The sequence below is a fragment of the Phocoena phocoena genome, chromosome 3 (assembly GCF_963924675.1).
Source record: "Phocoena phocoena chromosome 3, mPhoPho1.1, whole genome shotgun sequence".
NCBI classification, from domain to species: Eukaryota; Metazoa; Chordata; class Mammalia; order Artiodactyla; family Phocoenidae; genus Phocoena; species Phocoena phocoena.
Genome location: NC_089221.1, coordinates 153,432,388 through 153,455,783, shown reverse-complemented (window position 1 = coordinate 153,455,783; position 23,396 = coordinate 153,432,388). Strand labels below are relative to the sequence as shown.

Here is a 23,396-nt window from a genome sequence, read left to right as displayed (position 1 = left end):
AGTGTCTGGTAACCCAGTTGTGGCCATTGAGCCATGAGGGGAGGTCTTCTTGGGATTTTGGGGGGAGGAAGGTTTCCTCATTTCTAAGAAAGATCTACTGGAAGGGAAGGTTCCTCTTCACTGGAGTTTAGACGTGATTCTTGGAGCTGTGGCAGCCATCTTGTGACCATGAGGGAATCAGCCTGAAAGTATACACACTGAGGACCATAGTAAACAAAAAGAAGAAGGAATATGGGTTCATGATGACATTGTTAAACCACTGAAAGCACTGTTCCTGGAGCCCCTCCACTCTAGATCTCTTATGATACGAAATGATGCATTTGAATTTCCTTGCTACTTAAGCTTGGCTTTTGGAAGGCATCCTGACTTATGCCATGTAGCAGGGACAATCTGGTCGGGGCACAGTTGGTGCAATGGCAGACTTCCAACCCCAGCTCTTTTCACCATCCTTGGGTGGCCTGTTCAGGATTCAGAGTCCTGGGAGAGAGTGCCCATTGACCACGTTTAGGCCCCTCTGACTATGTTAATATAGGGAGAGGGTGATCTGGTCCATTAGGCTTCCAGAGTGGGAGGTGATCACTAGAAATTTCCCTTCCCCCACACAATGGGGGAGGGGTGACCCCAAATAGAAACTGGGAGACTAGAGGAAGAGGAAGGGGGAATAGATGTTGAACATCCAAATACCCATTAATGTCCATCTCCAGTCCCAACAGACTGGATGCCTCATCTCACATTCCCTACAAAGCACCCTGTGCTCATCACATTCTTCATTTGACATGCTACATTCAGGTTTCTGTGAAGTTGTAGTACTCACTCTGCCTGGAAGCTGTTCTCTCCCTTTCCCACCTACAAAGCCCTATTCATTGTGAAGACCTGTTTAAAAGGCCCCTTCCAGGCTTCCCTGGTGGTGCAGTGGTTAAGAATATGCCTGCCAGTGGAGGGGACACGGATTCAAGCCCTGGTCCGGGAAGATCCCACATGCCGTGGAGCAAATAAGCCCATGCGCCACAACTACTGAGCCTGTGCTCTAGAGCCCACGAGCCACAACTACTGAAGCCCATGCGCCTAGAGCCCATGCTCCACAACAAGTGAAGCCACCACAATGAGAAGCCTGCGCACCGCAACGAAGAGTAGCCCCACTAACCACAACTAGAGAAAGCCCACGTGCAGCAACGAAGACCCAATGCGGCCCAAAATAAATATAAATAAAATAAATTAAAAGGCCCCTTCCATTTGGAGGGAGAGCTGGCTTCTTATCAGGAGAAAGGAGCCAATGTGGGACCAGCTCTGGGCCATGGACTGTATTCAAGAACTGCAATCAAGAACTGACAAAGGGGGCTTCCCTGGTGGAGCAGTGGTTGAGAATCCGCCTGCCAATGCAGGGGATGCAGGTTCAAGCCCTGGTCTGGGAAGATCCCACATGCCGCGGAGCAACTAGGCCCATGCACCACAGCTACTGAGCCTGTGCTCTGGAGCCCGCGAGCCACAACTACTGAGCCCGCAAGTCACAACTACTGAAGCCCGTGCACCTAGAGCCCCTGCTCCACAACAAGAGAAGCCACCACCACAAGAAGCCCATGCACCATAACGAAGAGTAACCCCCACTCACCGCAACTAGAAAAAGCCCATGCACAGCAACAAAGACCTAACGCAGCCAAAGATAAATGAATAAATTTAAAAATACTATATAAAAAAAAAGAACTGATGAAGATGCTTTCATTTTAATGATCTCATCTATACAGCTCACAGTTTCACTTTCATACAGTCTTTTTTTTAATATTTATTTATTTATTTGGCTGCACTGGGTCTTAGTTGTGGCACACAGGATCTTCATTGCAGCGTGTGGGATCTTTTTTTTTTTTTTTAAGTTGCAGCATGCAGGATCTTTTAGTTGTGGCATGTGGGATCTAGTTCCCTGACCAGGGATCGAACCTGGGCCCCCTGCACTGGGAGTGTGGAGTCTTAACCACTGGACCACCAGGGAGGTCCCTTACCATGGCCCTCATCATAGTCTTAATAGCTGTCCCATCAACTTTTTTTGTTTAATCAGTTTTTTAATTTTTTTTTTTTTTTTTTTTTGGTACATGGGCCTCTCACTGTTGTGGCCTCTCCCATTGCAGAGCACAGGCTCTGGATGTGCAGGCTCAGCGGCCATGGCTCACGGGCCTAGCCGCTCCATGGCATGTGGGATCTTCCCGGACCGGGGCACGAACCCGTGTCCCCTGCATTGGCAGGCGGACTCTCAACCACTGCGCCACCAGGGAAGCCCAAATCAGTTTTTAAATTAAAAAAATTTTCTTTTTTAGCTGTGTCAGGTCTTAGTGATGGCATGCGGGATATTTCCTCGCAGCGAGCAGGCTCTTCGTTGCAGTGTGAAGGCTTCTCTCTAGTGGTGGCATGTGCGTTTTCACTCTCTAGTTGTGGCATGCAGGCTCCAGGGTGTGGGGGCTCTGTAGTTTGCAGCACGCAGGCTCTCTAGTTGAGGCGTGCGAGCTTCAGTAGTTGTGGCGCATGGGCTTAGTTGCCCCACGGCATGTGGGATCTTAGTTCCCTGACCAGGGGTCGAACCAGTGCCCCCTGCATTGCAAGGCGGATTCTTTACCACTGGACCACCAGGGAAGTCCCAATAGCTGTCACATCAACTTTTGAAAACAATTGTTGAAGTGGTGCCTCTACTCCTGCCGACCTGTTGCTGTGTTTCTGTTCCAGGAAGTTTTCCATGGCCTACCTCTCTTCCAGCAGAATTAAGGAATCGCTGCATTCTGTCTTCACTTCATTTCCCACAAATTACTTTGTATCAGTCAGGACTTCTTTGAAAGCAATGGAAGTCCATTCAAATTGGTTTTAATTGGTGAATGTAACGGAGAATTCTTGAGGGTATCTCTAGTTTTAGGATCCAGGTTTGCAAATAAAAGAATCAGTAATCAATTTATCTGTATTAGTTATCAAATGCTGGGTAACAAATCATCCTAAAATTTATGGCCTAAAACAACAAAAATCAATTAGGATTTTCTCAAATTCAGAGGTTCAAGAATTCAGGAGCAGCTTAGTGGGATGATCTGGCTTGAGGTCTCTAATGAGGTTGCAGGCCAGATGGTCGGGGCTGCAGTATCCATATCAAAAGTGGTTCATTCACATGGCTGTCCAGTTGGTGCTGGCTGTTGGCAGGAGGCTTTACTTTCTTCCCTCATGGGCCTCTCTGCAGGGCTGCTTAAGTGTCCTCACAGCATGGCAGCTGGCCTCCCCCGGAGTGAGTGATCCATGAGACCAAGGCAAAAATTGCAATGCCTTTTATGATCTGGGCTTGGAAGTCAAACACAGTCATTTCTGCTGTATTCTATTGGACACACAGAACAGCTCTGAATCAGTTTTAGAAGAGACTATTCAAGGTCATGAATCCCAGGAGGTGAGGATCAATGGGGACCATCTAGGAGGTTGCCTCCTACAGCATTCCTCCATCCTTCCTTCCCTGTTTGCTCTGCTATTCCTATATGTGTGCTTCATTCTCAGGTAGGCCTTCCCCAGGCAGTGACAGAGATGGCCATCAACATCTCCAGGCTTGCATTCTTAGGGACCCCAGTGGGAAGAAAGTACCTTTATCATAAAAGTTCTGGTGAAAGTCCCAAGGCTGACTCTGATTGGCCAAACTTGCGTATAGCTTATCCCTGAACCAATCACTGTGGTCTAGAGATACCATGCTCTGATTGGCCAGACCTAGGCCACACCCCCAGCACTAGAACTGAGGGTAGAGTGGGCAGCACTAGAGACTCATGGAGCGGATGAAGGAGGAGTGGTTCCCAAAGGAAAAATCAGGGTGTCCTTACTGAACCAAGGTGGATGGTTGTTGGGCAGGAAAAATAATACATGCCCAACCTATCTCCCTCCTTTGTGCTCCAGTTGCATATTTTAGCACCCCTTGGTTTAGTATTTTTAGTATTTTTATCATGGGATAATTTACTTTCTTTGTAGGTAGAACTCTAAGATGACCCCCAAGTTCCCTGGTGTAAACATACCTTCTCCCAGTCATTTAATCAAACACTAATCTAGAGGCTTCTGTAGAAGAATGCTGCAAATGTAAGTAAGGTCCCAAATCAGTTGACCTTAAGACAGGGAGATGCTCCTTAGTGGGCCTGACCTAATCAGATGTGCCCTTAAAAGTGACAGGGTTCTTCCTGGCAAAAGAAATTCAAAGGGTAAGAGAGTCAACGTGGGGGAGATTCTCTGTTGTTGGCTTGGAAGATCGAAGGGTCTCTATGGCAAGAAATGCAGGTAGCTTCTAGCAGCTGAGAGCAACCCCTGGCTTGCAAAGAAAAAGGGACCTCAGTCCTACAAACACAAGGAACTGAATTCTGCCAATGACCTGAATGACCTTGGAAGGGAATTTCCCCCAGAGCCTCCAGAAAACAGCCTTGATCTCAGTTTTGTGAGACCCTGAGCAGAAAACTGAGTCACGCAGTGCTGGACTTCTGACCCACAGATTTATGAATTAATTAATGGGTATTATTTTAAGCTGCAAAGTTTGTGGTTAATTTTAGGCAGCAATAGAAAATGAATATACTTCTCCATGGACTCTAAGATTCCTAAAGTAGGGAGCTTCTCTTGGATCTCCTTAAACTCCTCATCCCCAATAGGACCCAAAACAAAGATGGTCCCCTCTTCCTGCTTCCAGTTCCACTATCTGGGAAAGAGAGGAGGAGCCCCACTCCTTATTATGCTACTCCCACCCACCAGCTCCCAACTTTCCCATCCTTGGGGGCCCACCAAGGAAACTCTCTGCTTGGCTTTCCATAAACAGCCCAGGAGGGCAGCTCGACCAATCTCTGCTTCCCAGGCCTCAGGGACCTTTGACCAGTTCTATTTTTTTAAAAAATTATTATTTATTTATTTATTTTTGGCTGTGTTGGGTCTTCGTTGCTGCGCACAGGCTTTCTCTAGTTGTGGCGAGCGGGGGCTACTCTTCGTTGTGGTGCGTGGGCTTCTCATTGTGATGGCTTCTCTTGTTGTGGAGCATGGGCTCTAGGCATGCAGACTTCAGTAGTTGTGGCATGTGGGCTCCAGTAGTTGTGGCTCGCAGGCTCTAGAGCTCAGGCTCAGTAGTTGTGGCGCACAGGCTTAGTTGCTCCGCAGCATGGGGGATCTTCCTGGATCAGGGCTCGAACCCGTGTCCTCTGCATTGGCAGGCAGATTCTCAACCACTGCGCCACCTGGGAAGCCCGACCAGTTCTATTGATCTGGACTCCTGGACAAGTGGTTGGACCAACAGAAAGACCCCATGAGGGCTCTGCTGCTCCTGGGGGTCCTGCTGGTGAGCCTGGAGTCAGCGGTTTTGGTGAAGGCTGTGGGAACCAGGAGGGTTGTATTGGGATGGCCCTGGGGGGTCCCTATCACAGCCTTGGCCTCTGCCCATGACCTTTTAGTCTAGGTGATTGGAAGGCCTGTTTGGAAAGACTAGGCAAGCCTATAAGGCCAAAGTAGAGGAGAGAAAGACAGACAGTGCTGGTGGATATGAGCATTACTGGGGAAGGGGGACCTTGAGGAGACAATGAGAGGAGGAAGGAGGGGTCCAGGCCTTCTGAGGAAATCTCTGCGTTTCTGGACTGTGAAAGGAAGCTGTGGACTAGCATGGGATCGGGGCAGGCAACGACTTTCTGGGGAAATTCCCGGCTTTCTTCTCTCTCCCATAGACTCCACCTTGGAAAGCCCCCAAGCAGCATAAGTTCATAAAGAGTGAGCACACAGTGGGTAAGTAGCCTGGGTCCACCTCCTGAGAGACCCTTGAACAGGGATGAGTATGGCAGAGAGTGTGCAGATTGTTAGTCTCTGGCCCTTGGGGTGAGGGGAAGTATCCTGGGCACTCTTCACTCTCATCCCCAGAGTTGTCTGGCTGGCATTCAAACCTGAGAGCCTACTATATGCCAGGTCTTGTGCGCATGGGTGCCGGGGATCCAGAGTGATAGTGAACTATGTGCTCCTTGAGGGCAAGGCTGGAGCTGTATCTGAATGTCTGGTCCAGTACCTGCCAGTCTTCCTCGGTTTCCCCAGCCTCCCCCTTCCTTTCCTCTCCTCAATACATCTCGCAGGCATCAGTCATGCCACACAGAGGCCAGGGCCCTTGACGGACAAGGAAGGATCAAGAGCAGGGCTCTGGAGCCCAAATGCCTCTGAATCCCAGCTTCATCACTTATGTGCTGGATGGCTCTGCACCAATGACTTGACTTCTCCAAGCTTAAATCCCCACCTGTAAAACGAGGCTGGTAATGGTAAAACTCTTAGGGTTGTGGAGAAGGAGAAATGAGTCATTAATCCCAGTGAGGCGCTCAGCCCACAGTTTGGTACATGGTAAATGCTTAAAATATATTGGCTTTTATTATCAAGCTCCCTTTTAGATGGTAGATATCTGCCATCTTCCCCCTGCCATAGCTCCCCATTGCCTGTATTTTTCCAGGCACTAAATATTTACCTAGAATTGTAAACTAGATTGAGCCTGCCCTGGCAAGCCTGCCCTGATGGGATCAGGCCCAGCCCCTTAGCATGACACTGAGGCAATCCTGAGTACCTCACCTCCTCTCCTCAGCACTCCACACCTAGCCAAACTGCTCTCCTCCCTCTAGCCTGACTCAACCTAGCTGCTCTGCCCTTGCCTAATCACCTACTTAGGGTCCTACTCTTCCATGTCCATCCCATTTGCATCTTAAAGGTCCGTCTCAGACCTCTCTCTCTTCCTTTAATGTCCTGTCCCTGATTTGGCCCTCAGCACAAGCGTCATTGGGCCTCTAATAACAAAATAGCAGCTAATGTACTATGTGCCAGACTCTGTGTGTTTTATAGACACAATCTCATTTAAGTTTCACAACACTCCTCTGAAATAGAGTCAATTCTCATTATTCGTGGTAGCCATGTTCTATAAAGTCACCATGAACACTGAATTAGCAAAAACTGAACCATTGCTCCTAGAGGAAATATAGGGTTAGGTTTCTGTTAGCTCTGGTCACAACATTTTCATCAACATATAACCTTGTTTTATGTGTGATTCTGTTTAAAGACACCTTACTTAATATATATTGTTGATTCATTGATATTGAATTCATGGCCAGCAGCACTATAGCTCATGCCTGGACGAAGCTTATCTAACCCACAAGTGTTCTACATAATGTACATCACAGCCCTTTTGCACTTCGGAACACTGGACAGCACTTCAGCACTCTATTTGGGGGCCATTTTCAACAGCAAAATCATGTATCAAAAGCACAAAATTTGAGGGCTTCCCTGGTGGCGCAGTGGTTGGGAGCCCGCCTGCCGATGCAGGGGACACGGGTTCATGCCCCGGTCCAGGAAGACCCCACATGCCGTGGAGCGGCTGGGTCCGTGAGCCATGGCTGCTGAGCCTGCGCGTCTGCGGCCTGTGCTCCACAATGGGAGAAGCCACAACAGTGAGAGGCCCGCGTACCGCAAAAAAAAAAAAAAAAAAAAAAAAAGCACAAAATTTGAAAAGCATGGCACTAAATAGAGCATGAAAAGTACACTTGTTGAGAAGTAAGAAGAACTACAGTCCTGCAGCCTGTGGAACAAAAACCACATTCAGAGAAAGATAGATAAGATGAAAAGGCAGAGGGCTATATACCAGATGAAGGAACAAGATAAACCCCCAGAAAAACAACTAAGTGAAGTGGAGATAGGCAACCTTCCAGAAAAAGAATTCAGGATAATGATAGTGAAGATGATCAAGGACCTCGGAAAAAGAATAGAGGCAAAGATTGAGAAGATGCAAGAAATGTTTAATAAAGATCTAGAAGAATTAAAGAACAAACAGAGATGAACAATACAATAACTGAAATGAAAAATACACTAGAAGGAATCAATACCAGAATAAGTGAGGCAAAAGAACAAATAAGTTACCTGGAACACAGAATGGTGGAATTCACTGCTGCAGAACAGAATAAAGAAAAAGAATGACAAGAAATGAAGACAGCCTAAGAGACCTCTGGGACAACATTAAACGCAACAACATTCACTTTATAGGGGTCCCAGAAGGAGAAGAGAGAGAGAAAGGACCCAAGAAAATATTTGAAGAGATTATAGTCAAAAAATTACCTAACATGGGAAAGGAAATAGCCACCCAAGTCCAGGGAGGGCAGAGAGTCCCATACAGGATAAACCCAAGGAGAAACACACTGAGACACATAGTAATTAACTTGGCAAAAATTAAAGGCAAAGAAAAATTATTGAAAGCAGCAAGGGAAAAACGACAAATAACATACAAGAGAACTCCCATAAAGTTAACAGCTGATTTCTCAGCAGAAACTCTACAAGCCAGAAGGGAGTGGCATGACATATTTAAAGTGATGAAAGGGAAGAACCTACAACCATGATTACTCTACCTGGCAAGGATCTCATTCAGATTTGTTGGAGAAATCAAAAGCTTTACAGACAAGCAAAAGCTAAGAGAATTCAGCACCACCAAACCAGCTCTACAATAAATGCTAAAGGAACTTCTGTAGGTGGGAAACACAAGAGAAGAAAAGGACCTACAAAAACAAACCCCAAACAATTAAGAAAGTGGTAATAGGAACATACATATCAATAATCACCTTAAACGCGAATGGATTAAATGCTCCAACCAAAAGACACAGGATTGCTGAACGGATACAAAAACAAGACCCATACATATGCTGTCTACAGGAGACCCACGTCAGACCTAGGGACACATACAGACTGAAAGTGAGGGGATGGAAAAAGATATTCCATGCAAATGGAAATCAAAAGAAAGCTGGAGTCGCAATACTCATATCAGATAAAATAGACTTTAAAATGAAGAATGTTACAAGAGACAAGGAAGGACACTACATAATGATCAAGGGATCAATCCAAGAAGAAGATATAACAATTATAACTATATATGCACCCAACATAGGAGCACCTCAATACATAAGGCAACTGCTAACAGCTATAAAAGAGGAAATCGACAGTAACACAACAATAGTGGGGGACTTTTAACACCTCACTTATACCAGTGGACAGATCATCCAAACGGCAAATTAATAAGGAAACACAAGCTTTAAATGACACAACAGACCAGAGAGATTTAACTGATATTTATAGGACATTCCATCCAAAAACAGCAGATTACACTTTCTTCTCAAGTGCGCACAGAACATTCTCCAGGATAGATCACATCTTGGGTCACAAATCAAGCCTCAGTAAATTTCAGAAAATTGAAATCATATCAAGCATCTTTTCTGACCACAACGTTATGAAATTAGAAATCAATTACAGGGAAAAAAATGTTAAAAAACACAAACACATGGAGTCTAAACAGTACGTTACTAAATAACCAAGAGATCACTGAGGAAATCTAAGAGGAAATCAAAAAATACCTAGAGACAAATGACAATGAAAACACGATGATCCAAAACCTACGGGATGCAGCAAAAGCAGTTCTAAGAGGGAAGTTTATAGCAATACAATCCTACCTCAAGAAACAACAGACATCTCAAATAAACAATCTAACCTTACACCTAAAGGAACTAGAGAAAGAAGAACAAACAAAACCCAAAGTTAGTAGAAGGAAAGAAATCATAAAGATCAGAGCAGAAATAAATGAAATAGAAACAAAGAAAACAATAGCAAAGATCAATAAAACGAAAAGCTGGTTTTTTGAGAAGATACACAAAATTGATAAACCATTAGCCAGAGTAATCAAGAAAAAGAAGCAGAGGACTGAAATCAATAAAATTAGAAATGAAAAGAAGTTACAACAGACACCGCAGAAATACAAAGCATCCTAAGAGACTACTACGCCAATGAAAGCAACTCTATGCCACTCTATGCCAATAAAATGGACAACCTGGAAGAAATGGACAAATTCTTAGAAAGGTATAGCCTTTCAAGACTGAACCAGGAAGAAATAGAAAATATGAACAGACTAATCACAAATAATGAAATTGAAACTGTGATTAAAAATCTTCCAGCAAACAAAAGTCCAGGACCAGATGGCTTCACAGGTGAATTCTATCAAACATTTAGAGAAGAGCTAACACCCATCCTTCTCAAACTCTTCCAAACAATTGCAGAGAAAAGAACACTCACAAACTCATTCTATGAGGCCACCATCACCCTCATACCAAAACCAGACAAAGACACTACAAAAAAAAGAAAATTATAGACCAATATCACTCATGAATATAGATGCAAAAATCCTCAACAAAATACTAGCAAACAGAACCCAACAACACATTAAAAGGATCATACACCATGATCAAGTGGGATTTATCCCAGGGATGCAAGGATTCTTCAATATACACAAGTCAATCAATGTGATACACCATATTAACAAACTGAAGAAGAAAAACCATATGATCATCTCAATAGATGCAGAAAAAGCTTTTGACAAAATTCAACACCCATTTATGATAAAAACTCTCCAGAAAGTGCACATAGAGGGAACCTACCTCAACATAATAAGGCCATATATAACAAACCCACAGCAAACATCATTCTCAATGGTGAAAAACTGAAAGATCAGGAACAAGCAAGGGCAAGGATGTCTACTCTCACCACTATTACAACATAGTTTTGGAAGTCCTAGCCACGTCAGTCAGAGAAGAAAAAGAAATAAAAGGAATACAAATTGGAAAAGAAGAAGTAAAACTGTCACTATTTGCAGATGACATGATACTATACATAGAGAATCCTAAAGATGCCACCAGAAAATGACTAGAGCTAATCAATGAATTTGATAAATTTGCAGGATATAAAATTAAGGCACAGAAATCTCTTGCATTCCTATACACTAATGATGAAAAATCTGAAAGAGAAATTAAGGAAACACTTCCATTTACCATTGCAACAAAAAGAATAAAATACCTAGGAATAAACCTACCTAGGGAGACAAAAGACCTGTATGCAGAAAACTATAAGAAACTGATGAAAGAAATTAAAGATGATACAAACAGATGGAGAGATATACAATGTTCTTGCATTGGAAGAATCAATATTGTGAAAATGACTATACTACCCAAAGCAATCTACAGTTTCGATGCAATCCCTATCAAATTACCAATGGCATTTTTTACAGAACTAGAACAAAAAATCTTAAAATTTGTTTGGAGACAAAAAAGACCCCGAATAGCCAAAGCAGTCTTGAGGGAAAAAAAACGGAGCTGGAGGAATCAGCCTCCCTGACTTCAGACTAATACTACAAAGCTACAGTAATCAAGACAATATGGTACTGGCACAAAAACAGAAATATAGATCAATGGAACAGGATAGAAAGCCCAGAGATAAACCCACGCACATATGGTCACCGTATATTTGACAATGGAGGCAAGGATATACAATGGAGAAAAGACAGTCTCTTCAGTAAGTGGTGCTGGGAAAACTGGACAGCTACATGTAAAAGAATGAAATTAAAACATTACCTAACACCATCACAAAAATAAACTCAAAATGGATTAGAGACCTAAATGTAAGACTGGACACTATAAAACTCTTAGAGGAAAACATAGGAAGAACACTCTTTGACATAAATCACAGCAAGATCCTTTTTGATCCACCTCCTAGAGTAATGGAAATAAAAACAAAAATAAACAAATGGGACGTAATGAAACTTAAAAGCTTTTGCACAGCAAAGGAAACCATAAACAAGACGAAAAGACAACCCTCAGAATGGGAGAAAATATTTGCAAATGAATCAACGGACAAAGGATTAATCTCCAAAATATATAGACAGCTCATGGAGCTCAATATTAAAAAAACAAACAACCCAATCCAAAAATGGGCAGAAGACCTAAATAGACATCTCTCCAAAGAAGACATACAGATGGCCAAGAAGCACATGAAAAGCTGCTCAACATCACTAATTATTAGAGAAATGCAAATCAAAACGACAGTGAGGTATCACCTCACACCAGTTAGAATGGGCATCATCAGAAAATCTACAAACAACAAATGCTGGAGAGGGTGTGGAGAAAAGGGAACCCTCTTGCACTGTTGATGGGAATGTAAATTGATACAGCCACTATGGAGAACAGTATGGAGTTTCCTTAACAAACTAAAAATAGAATTACCATATGACCCAGCAATCCCACTACTGGGCATATACCCAGAGGAAACCACAATTCAAAAAGATATATGCACCCCAATGTTCATTGCAGCACTATTTACAATAGCCAGGACATGGAAGCAATGTAAATGCCCATCGACAGACGAATGGATAATGATGTGGTACATATAAACAATGGAATATTACTCAGCCATAAAAAAGGAACGAAATTGGGTCATTTGTTGAGACGTGGATGGATCTAGAGTCTGTCATACAGAGTGAAGTAAGTCAGAAAGAGAAAAACAAATATCATATGTTAACGCATATATGGAACCTAGAAAAATGGTACAGATGAACCAGTTTGCAGGGCAGAAATTGAGACACAGTTGTAGAGAACAAATGTATGGACAACAAGGGGGGAAAGTGGCAGGGGTGGTGTGGTGTGATGCATTGGGAGATTGGGACTGACATATATACACTAATATGTATAAAATGGATGAGTTATGAGAACCTGCCGTATAAAAAAATAAATAAAAATTAAAAAAAAAAGACACTTGTTTACAGTAGGAGTTGAAACAAGATGCAGAGCATCACCTTGTTTGACCTCAGCTGGGAATGTGCACTTCAGGTGACTCAAATTTTTCACCGCTCTGTGCATGTCCACAAATGACAGTGAAAGCCCCTTGAGTATTGGTTTGGGGTTACAGCTAAATTTTAGCAAGAAGTGCAGATAAGCAAATATAGAATCTGAATGAGGCTCAATTGTACTATTTTTAAAAATTACAATAGCAATATTTTTATTGTAAAAACTTTATAAATTACGGAAATAGAAAAGAAGGAAAAGTCACCCATAAATCCACTATCTTCCAAAAACCACTGTTACAAATTTTGGAGATTTCTTTCTAGATTTATTTTTTATGCATATGTAAATATATTTTTACAAAAATAGGACCATACTGACATGCTGGGTTTTTAAAAAAAAAAAAAATCATTTATTTATTTATTTTTGTCGGAGTTGGGTCTTTGTTGCTGTGCGCGGGGTTTATCACTAGTTGCCGCGAGTGGGGGCTACTCTTCATTGCGGTGCGCAGGCTTCTCATTGCGGTGGCTTCTCTTGTTGCGGAGCACGGGCTCTAGGCATGCGTGCTTCAGTAGTTGTGGCTCACGGGCTGTAGAGCGCAGGCTCAGTAGTTGTGGCGCACAGGCTTAGCTTCTCTGCGGCATGTGGGATCTTCCCGGACCAGGGCTTGAACCCGTGTCCCGGGCATTGGCAGGTGGACTCCTATCCACTGCGCCACCAGGGAATCCCTGTCTCAACCATTTTTAAGTGTACAGTTCAGTGATATTAAGTACACTTGTATTGTTGTGCAATCATTACCACCATCCATCTCCAGAATTCTTTGCATCTTGCAAAACTGAAACCCTTCATCTGTACTATGTATGATTTTTGCCATTTTTAACAGATGAGAAAACTAAGGCTCAGAGTGGTCAAGTGACTTCAACATTCAACAAGTATTTATTAAGTGCCTACTTTGTAGCAAGCACTCTTCTAGGCCTGGAGGCTGCAGACTTGTCTAAAGTCACGCAGTTAGTAGTTGGTGGAGTCAGGAGTCCACCAACTGACTCCAGAAACCCAACTCTTAAGCAGGATGTGGTCTTGAAGGCACAATGATCTTTTCAAAGGTCTATCCTTTTTCCAACCAGACTCTGAGGGATGGTACCTGGGCAATGGGGCACGGGGAAAGTCATCAAGGAGTGTGTTACCCCTGCAGTTCTCACTGTCACCGGGGAGCCCTGCCACTTCCCCTTCCAGTACCACTGGCAGCTGTATCACAGATTTATCCACAGAGGCTGGCCTGGCCCTGACCCTGGTAAGACTACCCTGGAAGGGTTGGAGCAGGGGTCTGGGGGAGGTGGACTCTGCCCATCCTTCTGTCCAAGGAACCCTGCTTGGAGAGAAGGGGCTGTGATAGGGAACGGCAGCCCAGCCTCTTGGGCAGAGCTAGGAAGCTTCATCTCTTTCTTTCTTTCTTTTTTTATTTATTGAAGTATAGTTGATTTACAATATTGTGTTGGTTTCAGGTGTACAGCAAAATGATTCAGTTATATATATATATATATTTTTTTCAGATTATTTTCCATTATAAGTTATTATAAGATATTGAATATAGTTCCCTGTATTATACAGTAAATCCTTGTTGCTTATCTATTTTATGTATAGTAGTGTGTATCTGTTAATCTCATATTCCTAATTTATCACCCCCACCCCCACTTTGCCCTTTGGTAATTATAAGTTTGTTTTCTATGTCTGTAAGTCTGTTTCTATTTTGTATATAGATTCATTTGTGTTATTGTTTAGATTCCACATATAAATGCTATCACATAATATTTGTCTTTCTCCATCTGACTTACTTCACTTAGTATGGTATCCCCTAGGTCCACCCATGTTACTGAAAATGGCAATATTTCATTCTTTTTTAATGGCTGAATAATATTCCATTGTGTATATACCACATCTTCTTAAACCAATCATCCATTGATGGGCACTTGGGTCACTTCCATGTCTTAAGCCTTATCTCTGTCTACAGGTGTGCTACCACCCCCAACTTCAAGAAGGATCAGCGATGTGGGCATACTGCCTGGAGCCAAAGAAAGTGAAAGGTGCCACACAACCTTTGGCGTGGCACAGGGCCCTTTCCCCGACCCTAGCTACTCTCCTGGGTATCATCAGATCTAAAACATATGGGACTCTGGGCCCACCTACCTCCTTCCCTCCCAGAGGGAGAAGTTCTAAGAGGGGGTAGCCCCATTTTTCAGGTGGGTAAACTAAGGCTTGGAAATTTGGAGGGCCAAGGTCAAAAGACAAGCAGGTTTGGGTAGGGACTTGGCCCCATCTGTTTGATTCAGGCTCCCCACTCTTTCTCCCCCTGTGTTCATCTCTCAGATCACTGCAGCAAATACAAACCCTGCCAGAAAGGAGGGACCTGTGTGAACATGCCAAATGGCCCACACTGCATCTGTCCAGATCACTTCACTGGGAAGCACTGCCAGAGAGGTAAGGAGATGCTGAGGCCAGGGGAGGGGCTGCTGGGGAACAGGGGCAGCCACGGGCCTACTGAAGAGGTCCTGTGGATTCCCAGAGATTTGGCATGGTCCCACACTCTCCTGAGACTACCCTACCCCTTTGTCCCCAGAGAAGTGCTTTGAGCCCCAGCTTCTTTGGTTCTTCCAGGAGAATGAAATATGGCACAGGCTTGAGCTGGCAGGTGTAGCCAAGTGCCAGTGCAATGGTCCGAATGCCCAGTGCAAGCCACTGGCCAGCCAGGGTGAGTAGATCGGTGGGGAGCTGGCCAGGGAGGAGGGCAGAAGGTGGGAAAGAAAGGCTGGCAGGAGGTCAGGTGGTGTGCCAGCGTAAGAGGGAGCTCTCTGGGTGGGGGGGGCGGGGCAGGGGTCTTTGAGCCTAGGGGTGGCTCAACATGCTCCTTCTCCCAGTCTGCCGTACCAACCCATGTCTCAATGGGGGCAGCTGCCTATAGGCGGAGGGCCACCGCCTGTGCAGTTGCCCCACGGGCTACGCTGGACGCTTGTGCGAAGTGGGTGAGTTAGGGTGTCTGGGAAGCAGAAGCCCCGCCCCCACGTGGGAAGGGCTTGCAGAGAGGGAGGAGGGAGAGTGGAGAAGTGGGTGAGAGAGCGGCAGGACACCGTTCCATACCCTAGCTGTAGGGAGCCTTCTCTCTCCCCAGACCACAAGGCGAACTGCTACGGCGTGGCCCGGACTAAGCTCTGGGGTGCACCCTGTCAGCCGTGGGCCTCCGAGGCCACCTACTGGAATGTGACCGCAGAGCAAGCCCTGAATGGGAGACTGGGCGACCACGCCGTCTGCCGGTGCGCGGGTGGGGCAGGGCTGGGCGTCTCTTTCCGCCCCAGGGCCCTCTAGGGCTTCTCAATCACCCCCACCCCGTGGTTGCAGGAACCAAGGCAACGACACCCGCCCGTGGTACTTTGTTTGGAGGGGCGACCGACTAAGCTGGAATTATTGCCGCCTGGCACGGTGCCAGGCCCCAGCCCCGGCGGCGCCCCAAATCCCTCCTCCGATACGGATCTCATCTGGGCACCAGCACTTCCCTTTGCCCTCGCTTTCGGCTTTGCAGAAACCTCAGTCCACGACCCAGACCCCGCTTCGACCCCTGACCTCAGGTTGTTGGGAAAAGTTAAGAATCCGAGCAGAGAAAGCACGGGACGAGCTACATTCCAAGATCGTGGGTCTCCCGGCCCTCAGCCTGGGCTTCTCCCACAGGCTGGTGCTCGCCGCCCGAGCAGCGGACTCCCCTGCCCAGCGCGGGCCCGGCGGGCTGTGGACGGTGGCTCCACAAACGGTTGTCCTCGCTGAGCCGCGTCCTCGGGGGACTGGTGGCGCTCCCCGGGGCGCACCCCTACATCGCCGCGCTGTAGCAGGGCCAAAATTTCTGCACCGGCAGCCTCATCGCCCCCTGTTGGGTGCTGACCGCGGCTCACTGTCTGCAGAACCGGCAAGTGCCTGAGCGCTCAGCTCCCGGCCCTGGATCCCTAGCTCCTCTCTCCTGTGCCCAGCTTCCGCGCGACACCTGAACACGTGCCCTACCTCTACGCGTCCCCTACCTCTACGCGTCCCCGCCCACCTTTCCCCCTTCTCCCTTTCAGAGCTCCCCAGGAGGAAGCTGAAACCCAAGAAGGGGCTCGGAAAGAGGGGGGTCCCGCAGGATGCCTGTGGCCGGCTCTGAGCACGCTTCCTTTTCCCGACCCTGCCCCCAGACCTGCGCCAGAGGAGCTGACAGTGGTACTCGGCCAGGACCGCCATAACCAGAGCTATGAGCAGTGCCAGACGCTGGCCGTGCGCGCCTACCCCCTGCACGAAAGCCTTCTCGCGTTATCACCTACCAGCACGACCTGGGTGCGTGGGGGCGCCCCAGCGGGGATCAGGGGAAAGGGTGGGCGGGGCTCGAAGTCCTAGCGTCCCGGTCTCATGCTCCTCCCCGCTTGGGTTAGCTCTGGTGCGCCTGCAGGAGAGCGCTGAAGGCTGCTGCGCGCACCCGTCGCCTTTCGTTCAGCCAGTGTGCCTGCCGAGTAGCGCCGCCCTCCCGGCCGAATCCGAAGCCGCGCCCTGCGAAGTGGCCGGCTGGGGTCACCAGTTAGAAGGTAGGCAGAACCGCTAGGGGCGGGAGGGAAACCTCTGGCCACCGGGGTAGGCAAGAGAAGGCCGCAGGTTTGGTACCGCCAGGGACAGGTGGGGCCGACCTGGTGGGTTGTGAGGACGTGCAGGGCCCTTGTCTCTGCAGTCTTCTTCTCCAAGAGCTTGGTATTCACTGTTGGGGGGCGTCCCCAAATCTGAGGCGTATCGGGAGAATCGCACTTTCTCTTGATTCCCTCTGGGCACAGAGCTGCAAGGGCTACTAGGACGCTGGCCCGCCCTGGAGCAGTAGGTGGGCTGGATGTGGACCAAGGTTTTGAGACACTGGATGGGAAGTGGGGGTGGGGTTCCGAAGCAGTCCTGCTTCCTCCTGGTTCATTCACATAAACGCTCCTCTCTGGCCTCAGTTTTCTCGTCTATGAAATAGTGTTAAAGGCAAGTCACTCTCTCTCGGGCTTGTTGCGAGGGAGGCAGGAGATTAGCGGGTTTGGAAGAGCCTGGCGCAGCCAGGTCCATGCCCTGGGCGGAGAGGAGTTGGGAGGGGTGTGAGGAAGGCGCTCTCGGTTCGCAGGGTCAGGGTAATATTTCAGCTTCCTGCAGTAGACTCAGGTGCCACTCATCCGCCCGGAGCGCTGCTCCGCCCCCGACGTGCACGGAGCCGCCTTCATCCCCCGGCATGCTCTGCGCTGGCTTCCTCGAGGGTGGCACTGACGCGTGCCAGGTGAGCCCTTGGACCCACTTGGTGCCCTCCTCCAACCCGGTCAAGTGCAGACCCCAAGCCAAGGGCGCTGAGCCGCGTGTCCCCCGACCCAGGGTAACTCCAGGGGCCCTCTGGTGTGTGAGGATGAGACCGCAGAGCGCCAGCTCATCCTGCGAGGCATCGTCAGCTGGGGTTCAGGTTGCGGCGACCACCACATGCCAGGTGTATACACCGACGTGGCCAACTACCTAGCCTGGATCCGGGAGCACACCGCTTCCTGACCGCCCCGGGACTCGTCTTTCCCTCCTGGGCAATTCTGGAATGGAAGTGTGGCTGAGGCGTGATCATAGATAGCAAGGAATGTGTTCCATTCCCCCCAGCGCTGCCAGCCCGGCGCCAGGCATGGCATAGAAATCAGTAAAGTGCTTTTGAAGATGCTTGAAAGGCACAGCTCTTCAGGTGTCCCGTCGGGAAATGCCAAGATAGTATACCTGTGCTCAACTTCTCCACACCCCTTCAGAGAACAGAATCTATTGAGATCTGATGCAAGGTTGAGATTCATGTCCAGCTGACATTTACTAAGCCACACTGTGTACCAACCCTGTGCAAGGTGACTCCACATGTATGAAACTCATATTTTAAGTTTATAGCAGGAGTTCTCAACCTCGACTGTACATCAGAATCACCATGGGGAGCTTTTTGAACCTATGCCCAACATCCACCTCAGGCCAATTATATCAATATTTCTAGGGAAGGGGGGTGGGTGGGTAGCCATTTGTTTTGTTTTGTTTTTTTACAAACAGAAAAAAGTGAAATGTTTATTTGGCAGAAAACTTTTGAAGTTAATAAAGAAATGACAATAACTGGTACACACATTAATTCAAAATATTTTTACTAAGCACCAAATAGAATAGTTCCGGAACTTTTCACTAAGAACCTCTTTCATTATTGAAAGAATGCCTAAAATGTAATCAATTTAGTTAGGTTTTTAATCAAGAAATCTAAAGCTGCCAATCAGAGCTTCTAATTGGCATGAGATGACCAGGTTAACAACCTTGAAATCAGATAATGTGGTTAAAAACAACTTTTAAAAGCTTTGTTTAGGGCTTCCCTGGTGGCGCAGTGGTTGAGAGTCCGCCTGCCGATGCAGGGGACACGGGTTCATGCCCCGGTCTGGGAAGATCCCACATGCCGCGGAGCAGCTGGGCCCGTGAGCCATGGCTGCTGAGCCTGCACGTCTGGAGCCTGTGCTCCACACCGGGAGAGGCCACAACAGCTAGAGGCCCGCGTACCGCAAAAAAAAAAAAAAAAAAAAAAAGCTTTGTTTAACTATATACTCCAAATGAGGGAATTCGTTGCCTCCGGCTGTGTACCATACACACACATACACAAACAAAAATAAGTACTAAGTTATTATATATAAAAGATAATAAATGGTCCCTGCATATTCAGAGGGGAATAATGCCTACTTCTCATGAGGAACAAGGAGACAGATTACTAACTCCAGAGGGAGAACCAAGCAAGGCTGGCAGAAGAGACAAGAAGTCCTGTGTCCTGTGGATACGACGGAGAGGGCCTTTGGAGGCTGCAGAGACCAGGTGGCGTCCAGGCCAGAGGGGAACTTGAGTGGATGTCAAGGTGGGTGGGGCAGGGCCTTCAAGGCTGGAGAAAAAGCGAGCCAAGACACCGAGTCACAGAATTACTGCCTGTTCAAGAGACAGTGCAGCACTTGGTGAGAGAGAAGGGGTGTAATCTAATGAGGGAATGTGAACAACAGAGAGAGGAAAGCCTCATCCAAGGAGACCAGGCACAATGCCGGTTTGTATTTCTCAACAGCAGACCAGGCACAATGCTGGTTTGTATTTCTCAACAGCGGTTCAACAGAGAATCTGAGGTGGCCTGTGCGGCTGGCAGAGGGTAAAATATCTTCCCAAACACCGAGTCTCCCATGCACCCTGCAGCCAACCTCCCACCTCGAGGCCCCAGTCCCTTGGAATCAACACCACCCATTAGCAAGAAATTCATTAATGGAAAAATCTGCTCCAAATAGCAGAACAAACAAACAAAACTCAAAACTCAGAGATGATCACAGCAAACTTTAACCCTCATACTTCACCTATGCCCCTATTGAGAGCAGGGTCCGCTCTGTTACTTAAACTGATTATTGTGGAAATGAATATCACTAGCATATCACTGCTCCGACCACCCCCAAAAGTAAATAAACACTACACAAAATATAAACTTACCCCAAATAAAAGTCAACATTAACTTAAGGATACTACTGGATTCCTATAGCACTAGGTTACTGCAGTACAATAACAGTTACTACGCTAACCTACAATATTATAATCCTCTTCCAACCTATTTACAAAATAGCCTCATTCTGAGGTTCTGGAAGGGTTACATTGTTGCATTAGACTACTCTTCTTGAGGTAGTTCAAAGTCTTGAAAAACAGCAAATTTACATATTTTTATATACTGCCACTGATGGGTAAATTATCATAAAAGGCCTACAACCGAAATCCTCATCCTTTGATATGCAGATCAGATCATACAAGCTTTTCCCCTCAGATCATACAAAGTAATGTAAAACTGGAAACAGAGAGATTAACACTCATTCAAAAATAAAAATAATAACAAGCAGCAAAAACCAAAAACATAAAAAGGAATCTGTAAATGGCATCACACTAACAGCCTTAAACTTTGCTAAAGACAATACACTTGGTTTACCAAAGCAATAAGCATTTTATAAAGTACTCCAGAAATAACACTTATAAAAATAGGGGGAAATTTTTAGATGAGAGCACAAAACTAAAATCATATTCTCTGGCAAAGAGTTCTCCCAAAATGGCATGTCTACAAGAAGTGATGTTTGACAAAACTGTGTTGGCTAACTCAGCCACCAGCTCATGTTCAGGTGGCTTTTCCTCAGGTTTGCTTCATCGGTGAAGGGGTATTTGCAGATGCCTGCTTGAGGTAGGCCAGGGAACCCTGAGGGATGTTGGCTGGCTTTTGGTGCTGCCTGTTGATGTCCTCCAGCACCTGCTGCCAATGTCTCAGTTTTGTTAAGTGCTTCTGGACCAGAGCACCCTTCCGCTGTAATTCGTTCCTCAGTTCCGAGACATCCTCTTTGATAACTTGCTATGGCTTCTGGACAGATAACTGCAATCTTTTTTGGAGGAAAAAACATTCTGTCTGTCTCACAATATCTAGAAATTTCTGGATACACTGATCAACACCAGTTCGAATTTCTTCCTGATCTGTACCATTGACATAATCCTGACTCACCAGAGAAGCAAAGCAGGCCTCGAACTATGACTCCTACTCGTCCACCAAGGTACTGTTAGAAGTTCTCAGAATGCCTGGTATGGCCTGAAGAAGCGAAGCCTAGCCCAAGAACCCCGGCGGGGGTGGCTGCCCGGGGAACATGCCTCCCAGTGGAGCCGCCATTTCTAAAATGGCCTAGCCATTTGTTTTAAAACCTCCCCAGGTGATTCTATCTGCAGCGGAGGTTGAGAACCATGGTTAGAAGTACTCAACATTAAATCAGTGGTGTGGACCCTTAAGGCTGATGGCGTGGAAGACCCTCACCCCTGCCCCAACTGTCACTAGGGCAGCGAGTCTCAAAGTGTGGTTCCTGGACCAGCAGCAGCATCGCCAGGGAACTTGTTAGAAATGCGTATTCTCTGGCTGCATCCCATACTGCAGAATGAGAAACTCTGACTTGGGGCCCAGCAATCTGTTTATCAGCTTTCCAGGAGATTCTGATACTCCTAATGTTTGAGAACCACATTCTGGGAGTTGAATGGTTATCAGGCTGAGAGGTCAGTCAGTTTAGACATGGCACCTTTCTTTTTATTCTTAAACTCGTGTGCTGTGCTTGATGGGCCATTTAAGTGTTCGCTTGTTTGTTTTGACAGTTATTTTGACTCGTGCGATTCCCTCCTTCAGGCTAACTTTATTTTTTTCTGCTTATCACACTTTTATTGTAGAAAATTTGAAAAATATAGGATAAAAGTACGAAGAAATGAAAATCACCTGTATCTTACCATCTAGAAATAATTGCCATTATCTACTAACGTTAGAACTTCATCAGGTGTAAGATATGAACGCCGCCCCACCCTCACCCCATTCTCCAGCGTAGGTATCCGTTCTGTGACCTTGCAGCCATCTCTACGTCACAACCCCGCCCCCCCGAATACGTCATAGTGACCCGGGCGTTCCAGGTGCGCGGCGCAGCAGGACAACCCTCGAAAGTGAGAGGCGAGGGACGCACTCTGAGCCGGAATGGGCGACTGGAAAGGCTACATCAGTGCGGTGCTGCGGGACCAGCGCATCGACGACGTGGCCATCGTGGGCCACTCGGACAATCGCTGCGTGTGGGCATCGCGGCCCGGTGGCCTGCTGGCGGCCATCTCACCGCAGGAGGTGGGTGTACTCACGGGGCCAGACCGGCGCACCTTCCTGCAGGCGGGCCTGAGTGTGGCGGGCCGCCGCTGCTGCGTCATCCGAGACCACCTGCTGGCCGAGGGCGATGGAGTGCTGGACGCGCGCACTAAGGGGAAGGACGGGCGCGCCATCTGCGTGGGCCACACGCCGCGTGCACTCCTCGTGCTCATGGGCCGGCGGGGCGTGCATGGAGGCATTCTCAACAAGACGATGCACGAGCTGATCCATGGGCTGCGCTCGCAGGGCACCTAGCAGGACAGCCAGACAGCGCCAAAATAAAGCCTGACCTGGGCATGGCAGACTCACCCTCCGGTCGTGAGGGGGACAGGGAGGGTTGCAGATGCGGAAAGTACTTTACTAGAAGATCCTTGCAGAATGGGTATCTGGTGAGGTTGGTATTATGAGTCCAGAGGCTTCCCAGCCTCCTGAGCCCTACATCAGGCCCTCCCATGGGTGCCCTGCCTGTGGCCTAACTCCCTAGGCCAGAGTCCAAGGGCCTTGGTGCCTTCTCAGGGTCCTAAGGACGGCCAACCCGAGGAGGGAGTTCTCAAACCCTCTAACTCAGGCCTGAGCATCCTTTCCCACAAAACTTTCCACAGATCTGTGTGGGACATACTGCAAAGGAAGTCCCGTCCCCACCCTCCCACAACACTCACTAAGTTGGAGGCCAGGGTACTTCTCACCCCCTCCACATGGCAAGAGGAAGCACTAGTAAGGGTTGTGAGTGGGGGATGGTGGGGCTGGTAGCCTGGAGAGCAGCTCTAGGGCTTGCAGGCCCTTGCATCTCCCTGCACATACTTCATAGGGGACAGAGGTGGGGGTGGGGAGACACATGTTGCAGACCATCACAACTAGGTCTGGGGCCCTACAGCGTTCCTGCCTCGTTGGGGGTCCAAAGGCCCTGGATATGTCCCTGGACTAGAGGGAGGAACTTTGGCACCCCCCCCACCCCTTGACCCTCCCTCTGCAGGCCTCAGCTCAGGGGACCCTATGGAGGAGGAGGAATTGAAAAGCTTGGGTGGGTTTAAATGAAGGCTGGT

The 23,396-nt window shown here is 47.3% G+C and overlaps 2 protein-coding genes and 1 pseudogene across 2 annotated transcripts; 2 read left to right on the top strand and 1 right to left on the bottom strand.

The window, feature by feature from the left end:
• Positions 1 to 5,272: 5,272 nt before the first annotated feature.
• Positions 5,273 to 18,188, top strand: F12 (coagulation factor XII). Its single transcript, XM_065873752.1, is given in 17 exon segments — positions 5,273 to 5,329; positions 5,685 to 5,742; positions 13,813 to 13,930; positions 14,629 to 14,665; positions 14,668 to 14,701; positions 14,985 to 15,095; positions 15,235 to 15,366; positions 15,533 to 15,637; positions 15,784 to 15,925; positions 16,011 to 16,240; positions 16,338 to 16,569; positions 16,832 to 16,952; positions 16,955 to 16,970; positions 17,066 to 17,215; positions 17,779 to 17,876; positions 17,878 to 17,928; positions 18,021 to 18,188. Coding segments are annotated over 17 exon segments (1,860 nt in total).
• A 2,647-nt stretch (positions 18,189 to 20,835) lies between these two features.
• On the bottom strand, positions 20,836 to 21,357 carry LOC136121455 (mediator of RNA polymerase II transcription subunit 28 pseudogene; annotated as a pseudogene).
• A 761-nt stretch (positions 21,358 to 22,118) lies between these two features.
• PFN3 (profilin 3) lies at positions 22,119 to 22,661 on the top strand. The gene has a single exon (XM_065875237.1). The coding sequence runs from the start codon at positions 22,195 to 22,197 to the stop codon at positions 22,606 to 22,608; it is 414 nt and encodes a 137-aa protein (XP_065731309.1). The 5' UTR covers positions 22,119 to 22,194; the 3' UTR covers positions 22,609 to 22,661.
• The last annotated feature ends 735 nt before the right edge of the window (positions 22,662 to 23,396 follow it).

What these genes read in the sequence shown, in the direction of transcription:
- PFN3 (XM_065875237.1), top strand. Translation starts at nt 22,195, where the DNA reads ATGGGCGACTGGAAAGGCTACATCAGTGCGGTGCTGCGGGACCAGCGC.